This window comes from Chiloscyllium plagiosum, unplaced genomic scaffold (assembly GCF_037043375.1).
Source record: "Chiloscyllium plagiosum isolate Xiang-an unplaced genomic scaffold, Cpla_swu_hap1 HiC_scaffold_31, whole genome shotgun sequence".
Classification (NCBI taxonomy): Eukaryota; Metazoa; Chordata; class Chondrichthyes; order Orectolobiformes; family Hemiscylliidae; genus Chiloscyllium; species Chiloscyllium plagiosum.
The window spans coordinates 64,175,108-64,187,688 of NW_028270169.1; the positions used below are offsets into that span (position 1 = coordinate 64,175,108).

A 12,581-nucleotide genomic window follows, 5' to 3' on the forward strand; every position below is an offset into this window, starting at 1 on the left:
ACACAGATTCCAATCTTCAGTCAACTTGATTCACTCCAAGTGATATCCAGAAATGGTTGGAGGCACTGGAGACCGCAAAGGCTATGGATCCTGACAACATTCCAACCATAGGACTGAAGATGCGTGCTTCAGTAGAACGTGCACTCCCAGCCAAGCTGTTCCAGTACAGTTAGAACACTGGCATCTAGCTGACAATGTGGAAAATTGCCCAGGTATGTCCTGTACTCAAAAAGGAGGTCAAATCCAACCCGATCACTTACTGTCCCGTCAGTCTACTCTTGATCATCAGTAAAGTGATGGAAGGTGTTATCAACAGTGCTATTACACAGCACCTGCTCAGTTTGACATGTTCTGAAGAAGGGTCTCTGGACCCGAAATATTAATTCTCATTTCTCTCCACAGATGCTGCCAGACCTACTGAGCTTTTCCAGCAATTTCTGTTTTTGTTTTGGATTTCCAGCATCTGCAGTTCTGTCAATTCTTATTTTGCATTTAACTCACTGACACATCTCTTCTAGGCATGCTCACCTTGAAGAAGTTTTGTTCCTGTTCCTTTTCTCTTGTCCACCATCATTAATTTCATTGTCACTCCTGGTATTTGCCAAAACCCATTTCCACAGTCACATCATATTCCTCAGTGATACTTCCGACTTCGACTCACCCCATGTGGATTGCAACTCAAGTTTCATCCTTCGTGCTTTGACCATTCTGAAGAAGGGTCACTGGACCTGAAATGTTAATTCTCATTTCTCTTCACAGATGCTGCCAGATGTGCTGAACTTTTCTAGATTTTTCCATTTTTGTCTTTGTTTTTGATATCCAATTTGGGTCCCACCAGGACCACTCGGTTTCTGACCTCATTATACCCTTAGTTCAAACATGGACAAAAGAGCTGAATTCAAGAATTCAAAAGGTAAGGTGAGAGTGACAGCCGTTGACATCAAGGCCACAGTTGACCAAATGTGGCATTAGGGAGCTCTGGTAAAACTGGAATCAATTGCAATCAAGGGGCAAACTCTCGAAAAGTTGAAGTCACACCTGGCACATAGGAAGATGGTTAAGATTGTTGAAAGTCAGTCATTCATGACCTTCCTTCCATCATAAGGTCAGAATTAGGGATATTTGCCAATGATTGCACAATGTTCAAAACCATTTCCAACCTTTCAGAAACAGTCCATGTTCAAATGCAATAATATCTGGACCGACCACTGGCAGGTAACATCCATGGCACACAAATGCCGGGCAATGACAATCGTCAATAAAAGACAAGCCAACCACCACCACTTGCAATCCAATAGTGTTACCACCACTGAATCCCCCACAATCAACATCCTGGGAATTACCCTCGACCAGAAACTCAACTGGACTACAAGAACAGATCAGAGGCGAGGAATATTGAGGCGTGTAACTCACCTCCTGACCTCTCAAAGCCTGCTTACCATCGACTCGGCACAAATCAGGAGTGAGATAGTATATTCCTCACTTGCCTGGATGGGTGCAGCTCCAACAACACTCAAGGAGCTTGACACCATCCATGACTAAGCACCCCACTTGATTGGCACCACATCCAGTAACATCCACTCTCTCCACCACCAATCCTCATAGCAGAGGAGTGTACTATCTGCAACATGCACTACAGACATTTACCACCAAGATCTTCAGATAGCACCTTTCAAACCCATAACCACTTCCATCTAGATGGACAAGGACACCATTCCTTTAGTGTCGCTGGGTAAAAATCCTGGAATTCCCTCCTGAACAGCATTGTGGGTGTATCTATTGTACATGGAGTGCAGGGGTACAAGCAGCTCAGTTACCACCTTCTCAAGGGCAACTATGAACAGGCAATAAACGCTGCCCTAGCCAGCAATGCCCATGTCCCACGAGGGAATAAAGAAAAACCTCAAAATGCACTGTAATGTTGTGACTCATTCATGGGACATGGGTGTCACTGGCTAGACCAGCATTTGTTGTCTAGCACCAGTTGGCCATGAGAAAGTGCTGGTGAGCTGCCTTCTTGAACCGTTACAATTCATGTGCTGCATGGAGCCCTACTGTGTTGTTAGGGAGGAAAGCCACAATTTTGACCCAGTGACAGTGAAGGAAAGTCATTATATTTCCAAGGTGAAAAGTGTAGCTCTGGAAAAGCACAGCAGGTCATCCCTGATGAAGGGATTATGCCCAAAACATTGATCCTCCTGCTCCTCAGATCTGCCTGACCTGCTGTGCTTTCCCAGAGCCACACTTCAATTCATATTTCCAAGTCAGGATGGTCAGTAGCTTGGAGTGAAACTTGCAGGTGGTGGCATTCCCACATATCTGTTACTCTTGTCCTTCTGGTCATGGGCGAGGAAGGTGCTATCTAAGGATCTTGGATGAATGTTTGCAGTGCTTCTTGTGGATGGTATAGCTGCTGCTACTGAGCGTTAGTGGTGGAGGGAGTGGATGTTTGTGGGGCTGCTTTTTCCTGGATGGTGTCAAGCTTCTGGAGAGTTGCTGGAGCTGCCCCCATCCAGGCAAGTGGGGAGTATTCCATCCCACCTCTGATTCGTGCCTTGCAAATGGGAGGCAGGCTTTGGGAGTCATGAGGTGAGTTATTCGTCGCAGTATTCTTGGGGCTCTGACCTGCTGTTGTAGCTACAGTATTTTATAGCTAGTCAATACTATAGTAATAGTAGCTTGCATAACAGGCAACTAAGGAGTCCTGTTTTGTAGTTTCATGATTTGTAGCTATGCTTAGTGCTGTCAATGACATGCCCCCCTGCAGTCTCCACTGAACCAGGGTTGATCCTCTGGCTAGATGGTAATGATTTAGTGAGAAAGATGCTGGGCCATGAGGTTGCAGATTGTGCTGGAATACAATTCTGCTTCTGGCTCACCGTGCCTCATGGATGCCCAGTCTTCAGTTGCTGGACCTGTTCCAAGTCTGTCCTATTTAGCACAACATAATTAAATTAGATTCTCTACAGCGCGGAAATAGGCCTTTCGGCCCAACAAGTCCACAAAAACCCTCCGAAGAGTAACCGACCCAGATCTATTTCCCTCTGACTAATGCACTTAACACTATGAGCAATTCAGCATGGCCAATTCATCTGACCTGCACATCTTTGGACTATGGGAGGACACCAGAGCACCCAGAGGAAACCCACGCAGACACAGGAAGAATGTGCAAACTCCACACAGTCACCTGAGGATAGAATCGAACCTGGGTCCCAGGTGTCGTGAGGCAGCAGTGCTAACCACTGAGACACCGTGCCGCCCATATGATGGAGGGTATTGTCAGTGTGAAACCATGTATGGTTCATGGAGTGTATTTAAGAGATAGATAGATAGGTTCCTGATTGGGAAGAGTTATGTGAGAAAGCAGGAGGATGGCATTGAGAAACACATCAGCTGTGATCGAATTTCTGAGCAAACTCAATGGGTCAAATGTCCTCCTTCTGCTCCTACGTCGTATGGTCTCTGACACTGACCGCCCCATTCCATGAGCCTCAGATTTGTCACCCCTATTAAGCAGGACTTCACATTCTTTACAAGTTCATGTAGACAACATCCACTGCAACCCCTTCATTAGCTCTTTCTATTATTTCAACGCAAATAGATAGGGTGGTAAAGAAGGCCGATGGCATGTTTGTCTTCATTGGTCGGGGAGTTGAATACAAGAGTCAGGATGCCATGTTGCAGCTTTACAAGACTATGGTTAGACCACTCTGTGTTGTCTAATTGAGTATTGCGTTCAATTCTGGTTACCACATTACGGGAAGGATGTGGAGGCTTTGGAGAGGGTGCAGAAGAAGCTGTCTGGATTAGAGGGTATGAGCTATAAGGAGAGGCTAGAAACCCTCAGGCTGTTTTCTCCTGTTCAGCTGAAACTGAGGTCTATAGAAGTCTATAAAATTATGAGACGCATAGATAGGATTGACAATCTTTTTCCCCAGAGTTGAAATGTCTAATACGAGGGGGCACGCGTCGAAGTTAGAGAAGAATTCAAAGGGGATGTGATGGGCAAGTTTTTTTTACACACAGTGGTAGGAGTCTGGAACATGCTGCCAGTGGTGATGGTGGAAGCAAATACAATAGGGGTGTTTAAGGGACTTTTAGATACATACAGCAATATACAAGGAATGAAGGGATATGGACCAAGGGCAGGCAGAAGGGGTTAGTTTAATTTGGCACCATGTTCAGCATAACATCATGGGCCGAAGAGCCTGTCCCTGTGCTGTACTGATCTATTTTACATTCAAGAAAATTCAATAACTCATGCACAGTCTACCTTTTACTGGTTCCTCCTTAAATAGTCTAGCCCCAGGGTGATCTTGCAGTTAACAGGTAGAGGGTGAAAAAAACCTACCTTTCTCAGGCTGGACAGGCCATCATCGTTGTTCTTGGATAACTATTTGAGTAAACAGAAGGTTTTCAGCAAAAAGAGGCAATTAATAACACCGAAAATAAATAAGATTTTACATTTTTAAAAGCCAAATCTGGCCCAATGTTCCGCAAACATGGGTCCACTGGATTCTGTAATATTTCTAACTACATGCAACACTGTGACCTTATCAATTTCTTCCTCTGAAAGAAATACTGAGAAAAAAAGAGTGATGTTACACTCTGCTAACATAGAACATAAAACAATACAGCACAGAACAGGCCCTTCGGCCCACGATGTTGTGCCGAACATTTGTCCTAGCTTAAGCACCCATCCATGTACCTATCCAATTGCCGCTTAAAGGTCACCAAAGATTCTGATTCTACCACTCCCACAGGCAGCGCATTCCATGCCCCCACCACTCTCTGGGTAAAGAACCCACCTCTGACATCTCCCCTATACCTTCCACCCTTCACCTTAAATTTATGTCCCCTTGTAACACTCTGTTGTACCCGGGGAAAAAGTTTCTGACTGTCTACTCTATCTATTCCTCTGATCATCTTATAAACCTCTATCAAGTCACCCCTCATCCTTCGCCGTTCCAACGAGAAAAGGCCTAGCACTCTCAACCTATCCTCGTAGATCCTCCATTCTCCATTCCAGGCAACATCCTGGTAAATCTTCTCTGCACCCTCTCCAAAGCTTCCACATCTTTCCTAAAGTGAGGCGACCAGAACAGCACACAGTACTCCAAATGTGGCCTAACCAAAGTCCTGTACAGTTGCAACATCACTTCACGACTCTTGAATTCAATTCCTCTGCTCATGAACGCTAATACACCATAGGCCTTCTTACAAGCTCTATCCACCTGAGTGGCAACTTTCAAAGATCTATGAACATAGACCCCAAGATCCCTCTGTTCCTCCACCTCACTAAGAATCCTACCGTTACCCTGTATTCCACATTCTTATTTGTCTTTCCAAAATGGACAACCTCACACTTGGCGGGGTTGAACTCCATCTGCCACTCCTCAGCCCAGCTCTGCATCATATCCAAGTCCCTTTGCAGCCGACAACAGCCCTCCTCACTATCCACAACTCCACCAATCTTCGTATCGTCTGCAAATTTACTGACCCACCCTTCGACTCCCTCATCCAAGTCATTAATAAAAATTACAAACAGCAGAGGACCCAGAACTGATCCCTGCGGAACTCCACTTGTAACTGGGCTCCAGGCTGAATATTTACCATCTACCACCACTCTCTGACTTCGACCGGTTAGCCAGTTTTCTATCCAACTGGCCAAATTTCCCTCTATCCCATGCCTCCTGACTTTCCGCATAAGCCTACCATGGGGAACTTTATCAAATGCCTTACTAAAATCCATGTATACTACATCCACTGCTCTACCCTCATCCATATGCTTGGTCACCTCCTCAAAGAATTCAATAAGACTTGTAAGGCAAGACCTACCCCTCATAAATCCGTGCTGGCTGCCCCTAATCAAGCAGTGTCTTTCCAGATACTCATAAATCCTATCCCTCAGTACCCCTTCCATTACTTTGCCTACCACCGAAGTAAGACTAACTGGCCTGTAATTCCCGGGGTTATCCCTATTCCCTTTTTTGAACAGGGGCACAACATTTGCCACTCTCCAGTCCCCTGGTACCACCCCTGTTGACAGTGAAGACGAAAAGATCATTGCCAACGGTACTGCAATTTCCTCTCTTGCTTCCCACATAATCCTAGGATATATCCCATCAGGCCCGGGGGACTTGTCTATCCTCAAGTTGTTCAAAATGTCCAACACATCTTCCTTCCTAACAAGTATCTCCTCTCCTCTAAGTGTAGAGGAATGTGAGGAACAGGATTGTGTGCTACTGTAATCTAGAGAAATAGAATGATTAAAATTCAATGATCCAAACCGAATCATTCAAACTAGAACAATCAGATTATTAATGAGATTTAGTGACTCACAATCTTCTCAAATAGCTTCAGACATTGAACCATTGACACTCCAATCCAGTCAAGATTCCAATCTTTGCAAATACTCTATCAGAGTTTGTTGGACAAAATTTGATTATAGCTACCCATCACAACACAGCCATGACTTTGAAAGCCCTTTGGAGAGGGCCTAGATGTTGGGTTGGAAGTTTGATACGTTCACATCGTCTGGGGATATTCCAAATGGCTAGAACAACAGCAGCGCAATCTCTGTGGACCAGGGGACAACAACTAATTATAAAAATTAATTAGCTTATAGATGACCATTTTGCCAAGCCCCCAGCATTTTGCCAGAGTTTGAATGGATGTCTGTGATGTGGTTGGAATTTGTGAACTACGTGAGGCTCTCAGCAACTTGCCTGTTGGTCTTCAGGCCATGGAGACTCCTTGGTCCAAAGATGGCCTCCTCACAGTGTAAACAGCCAGGACCAAGGCCCTAATGCCACTGCTGGAGAGTTCACACTTCTGATAAATAGGCCCCACCTGTCGGGCACATCAACTTCCTTCAAGAATGAGGCATCTTCTTGCTTCCCTTGCAGTCCCAACAGTGGCCAACTGTCTAGGTGTTGAGGCTAAAGAGCTAATAGCCCCCTGAATGGGCTCACAATGTTGGGAGACAGCTAATGTTCTTAGTTGGATAGTATCCGCTATTTGAACACTGCCCTTAAGACTGCTGCCATTGTCCTGCTGTCATCTGAGCACTTGGTCCTGGAATCAGGGCTCAGCCATGCCAATAGGATCTCAACCTATAAAGATGGAAGCAGGCACACTGATGTAAACAATTCTACACTCACTCTTTCTTTAAAGTAGATCCTCCATTTATGATATTCTTTAATTACAACCTCAATCCGTCTTTTCCAGTAGTTTCCCTCCAACACAATCGCCTGTAACAAACAAAAACAAACTTATTCTAACTGCAGAAAGCATTAACCCAAAATGCAGGGAAATAAATATGGTAGACAGGAGGATAGAAAGGTAAAATATTGGGGCAAGAAAAATGGGGCAAGCATTTTAAAATTCTCCAAAGCTAGAGAAAAATAACAAGTGTCAGCATTTAGAGATAATACCCAGAGATTGTTTCAATGTCATTGTTAGCATCCAGAAATGATGCGCTGACATCCAGTGACAGTGCCAAGAGATCCAGGGACAGGGCACAGAGACCCTACAGTAATGCAGAATAACAACACATAGTGAACTAGAGACTGGGTTTAGAAACACAATAATGCAAGAAAATTGGAACAGAAAATAGCAGCAGGAGATATGTTCTTAAATAATAGTACCATCCTGGTTGCCCTCCAGTCCTCTGACCCCTCTCCTCAGGCCAGAGAGGAATTGAAAGCTGTTTCCCCTGGGATATATTTCACCTGGCCCTGGAGACTTATCTACTTTTAAGCCTGTCAGACACTCAGAACCACCTCTCTGTCTTTTCTAGTTCCTTTAATTGCATCAGAAACCTTCTCTCTATACTCATATTGTCTCTCTCGCTAATGAATACTGGTCCAAAGTATTCATTTAGAGTCCTCTGGCTCCACACACAAATTATTCTATCCCTCATTATCCTTTTACTTTTATGCAATTGTACAACAACTTAGGATTTTCCATTATTTTCCCTGCTATTATCCTTTCATGTTGCCTGTTACCTATCCTAGTCTTTTCACATTCCCCTTTGTACATGCTACTCTCCTGTAGGGCTTTTGCTATTTGAACTTTCAGTATTTGCCATAAGCCTCCCTTTTTCCTTTTAGTCATGGCTGTGGATCTCTCGATATCCGGAGTTCATTTAATGGTCCCGCCCTCTTTCTTGATTGGATCATCTTGGCCCTGTATTCTCCCTGTGTCTGTCTTGAATGTGTGCCACTGTTCTGACACAGATTTACTTGGAGGTATCAGCTCATGGTCCACTCAGTCGAATCATATCTTGGTCTTATTAAAAATCCACCCTCCCCTGATTTCAGACTGATCCTTGCCTGTTTCTCTAACAATCTTGAATCTTATTGAGTTTAATTGCTCAGTAAAATTACCTAAAATTAAGTCCAGGACCACACCCTCTCTTGTAGGACATTCTATGTACTGGCTTAAAAACCTGGATGCATTTTAAGAATTTCACTCCCCCTAAACTTTTCACACTATGACTGTGCGAGTTAATGGTGGGGAAGTTGAAATCCCCTCGTATCACTACCCTATTTCTTTAACACTTTCCTGAAATTTGTCAATATATCTGGTCCTCTATTTGTCTCAGGGGGCCTACAGTATGATTGTCTCTTTGTGTTTTTTAAATTCTACCCATATGGCTTCATTTGAGGAGCCCTCAAAGGTATCATCTCTCTCTCTCTTGCTGTTCAAGATTTCCTGATCAATATTGTGACAACTCCTCCTCTTTTACCTTGTTCACCATCTCATCTGAAGGTTCTGTATCCTGGAATATTGAGCTGCCAATCCTGCCCCTCTGTTTATGAGTCTCAGTAACAGCAATGACAACATAGCCCCATGTGTGAGGAACTTGTATTATACTATAAATTTTTTTGCTGAAAACAAGAAGCCATTTTATCACTGAAGCTTTCCTTACTTTCGTTTGCAAATTACTTCAGCCAGGAATGCACATTTATGGCACAGAATTTCAACATCTATTTTAGCTTTGGCAGGCCAAATTATTCTCTGACACCTTAATGGCTTTTACACTGAATTCCTATGGAATGCACACTTGGTTTGAAGTTGCAATTTTCACACACTCCTGACATGTGCCTTGTGGATAGTGCACAGGCTTTGGGGAGACAGGAAGTGATTCCTGAAGTATTTTGAACATTTTCCACATCTTTATAGATTTCCCCAAGACTTGCCTGGGGCAGCTTAATTATCACTCTAAGCAGCTAATGTTACGTGAAATGTTCTGAAAAGCTAAACAAATATTATCACAGTAACTTCATTATTATACTTCAAAGACATCAAGCAGAATCTTACCCCCAGAAATACACACTCCTAATTTTCTAATAGGATACTGAAACATAGGCGACACTTTAGATTACTTCCTTCATTTAACCTATACTCTGTAAACTCTCAAAGACTAGAATTTCTGGGTCATGCTGACCTTTGGTTTATGGTGCTCATCAGCCTCAGACCCTTCCAATGGAGTAACAAACCCACATACTGGATTCTTCCTCTTTTGTACATCTGGGAGAAAACAAGCAAATTAATAGCAAATAAATTTGTTGTGTTTAGATATTTCACAAGAATGTTCATAAAAAAAAAACAAGACACTGTTCCTGAGCCAAAAGCCACTTTTAAAAAAGTAGCGTGACTCACACTGCCGTGGTTCTTCAGAAATTCAGGCAGTGAATAACTGTATCTTCAACTTGGCAAAACTTCTTCAGGTACTTCAAATGGAAAATAAAACTCTGGAATCAAGTCATTTTCCTTCTTTCTACTTAAAATGTGGACAATGCCAGCAAAACCAACATATATTGTCCATCCCTAAATTGCAGCTTCTCAGATACTGAAGCAACCTGTGTCCGTAAACAGCAAGACCTCGTCAACACACATTGGACAAATATAATTCACACCACAGTCCAATGACAGAATCCAATCACTTGCCCTGCTCATTTAATGGTAATTCCCTCACCTAATAGGCACCATTGGTCAGAAACTTAACTGGATGAAACATATACGTACCATGGCTATAACAGCAGAGCAGAGACTGGGAATTCTGCAGGATGTAAATCACCTCCTGAACCATCAAAGTCTCTCTGGACACAAATCAGGATTGTGATTAAATACTTCCCAGTTGCCCAGATAAAGTGCAACTTAAATAATCTTAAAAAGCTTGAATTCATCCACATCAAGGCCCACTGGATTGGCACATCACCAACCAATTTGAACATCCACTCCCTCTACCACTGAAGCACAACTGCAGCAGGATGTACCATCTACAATATGCACTACATTAGCTCACAAAGGCTCCTTTAACAGCACCTTACAAACATGCTACCCCTACCATCTAGAATAACAACAGCAGCAGATACATTGGAATACCACCAGTATGAGTTCCCCTTCAATGACCCCAAACGAATGCGGATTGAGGTAAGGAGGTAAAGATAAAGACAATAGACATAGGTGCAGGAGTAGGCCATTCTGCTCTTCGAGCCTGCACCACCATTCATTATGATTATCCTTAATCAGTATCCTGTTCCTGCCTTATCTCCATAACCCTTGATTCCACTATCCTTGAGAGCTCTATCCAATTCTTTCTTAAACGAATCCAGAGACTGGGCCTCCACTGCCCTCTGGGGCAGAGCATTCCACACACCCACCACTCTCTGGGTGAAGAGGTTTCTCCTCATCTCTGTCCTAAATGGCCTACTCCTTATTTTTAAGCTGTGTCCTCTGGTTCGGCACTCACCCATCAGCGGAAACATGTTTCCTGCCTCCAGAGTGTCCAATCCTTTAATAATCTTATACGTCTCAATCAGATCGCCTCTCAGTCTTCTAAACTCAAGGGTATACAAACCCAGTCGCTCCAATCTTTCAACATAAGATAGTCCCGCCATTCCAGGAATTGACCTCGTGAACCTACGCTGCACTCCCTCAATAGCCAGAATGTCTTTCCTCAAATTTGGAGACCAGAACTGCACACAATATTCCAGGTGCGGTCTCACCTGTACAGCTGCAGAAGAACCTCTTTGCTTCTATACTTAATCCCTCTTGTTATGAAGGCCAGGATGCTATTAGCTTTCTTCACTACCTGCTGTATCTGCATGCTTGCCTTCATTGACTGGTGTACAAGAACACCCAGATCTCTTTGTACTGCCCCTTTACCTAACTTGACTCCATTTAGGTAGTAATCTGCCTTCCTGTTCTTGTCACCAAAGTGGATAACCATACATTTATCCACATTAAACTGCATCTGCCATGCATCTGTCCACTCACCTAACCTGTCCAGGTCACCCTGTAATCTCCTAACATCCTCCTCACATTTCACCCTGCCACCCAGCTTTGTATCAGCAAATTTGCTAATGTTACTATTAATACCATCTTCTATATCATTAATATATATTGTAAAAAGCTGCGGTCCCAGCACTGATCCCTGCGGTACCCCACTGGTCACCGCCTGCCATTCCGAAATGGAGCCGTTTATCACTACTCTTTGTTTCCTGTCAGCCAACCAATTTTCAATCCAAGTCAGTACTTTGTCCTCAATACCATGCGTCCTAACTTTGCTCACTAACCTCCTATGTGGGACTTTATCAAAGGCTTTCTGAAAGTCCAGATACACTACATCCATTGGATCTCCCTTGTCCATCTTCAGAGTTACATTCTCAAAAAATTCCAGAAGATTAGTCAAGCATGATTTCCTCTTCATAAATCCATGCTGACTCTGACCTATCCTGTTACTACTATCCAGATGTGTTATAATTTCATCCTTTATAATTGACTCCAGCATGTTTCCCACCACTGAGGTCAGACTAACTGGTCTATAATTTCAGAACACCGTTTCTCTGCCACACTCTGGTCCAGTCCGTCACCACTTCCACAGCATCTTCCCATGCAATTGCAGAAGACAGAACATGTGTCTGTTTAGTCCCCTCTCTCCTCACTGTCCATGGTTCCTAACACCTTCCAAGTCAAGCGGTGTTTTACCTGTGCTTCATTTAGTCTAGCCAACTGTATTTGCTGCTCACAATCTGATCCACAGGCTGAATAATAGCTCTGCTTTCTCCACAACTTGACCCCAACAGCCCTGCTGAGTTTCTCCAGCAATTTCGGTTTTTATTTTATGCGAGGAAGGGGGATGTTGCCGAGTTGATGATGGTTACGTGCACCACTGCTATTGTTGGTGCATCATTCACAATGGCTCGTCAATGTTCCTCTATTTGTGTTCGATAGTTTTGTTAGTTCAAATAGTTAGTTCGATAGTTCAAATTAACCGAGTGGCTGGCAGCCATTGTTCTTGGTCTGGAGTCAGATGGAGGGCAACAAATTTTATTCCCCGATGGATATCAATGAACCAGATTTTTTAAAAAAATGACACATAGCTTGAATCTGTGATCCTGGTTTTAAACTGGCTGTCTACTCTACCTCTAGCCCTCACAATTTGATATACCCCAATCACCTCACCCCTCAGCCTTCTCTGTTCCAGGAAAAACAACCTTAACCTCATAGCTACGATTCTCCAGCCCTGGCAACATTCTAGCACAGGGAAGATGTACTGTCTCTCTCTG

General features: G+C 43.6%; 1 protein-coding gene across 1 annotated transcript in view; it reads right to left on the reverse strand.

The window, feature by feature from the left end:
* The window catches only part of mlxipl (MLX interacting protein like), a 240,718-nt gene that overhangs the window by 185,964 nt on the left and 42,173 nt on the right, over positions 1 to 12,581 (reverse strand). The window contains exons 3-5 of the mRNA XM_087977196.1: positions 9,455 to 9,537; positions 7,164 to 7,253; positions 4,352 to 4,393 (exon numbers count right to left, since the gene is read on the reverse strand). Of these exons, the coding sequence (XP_087833322.1) occupies positions 4,352 to 4,393; positions 7,164 to 7,253; positions 9,455 to 9,537 (215 nt within the window). The remainder of the gene's footprint in view (positions 1 to 4,351; positions 4,394 to 7,163; positions 7,254 to 9,454; positions 9,538 to 12,581) is intronic.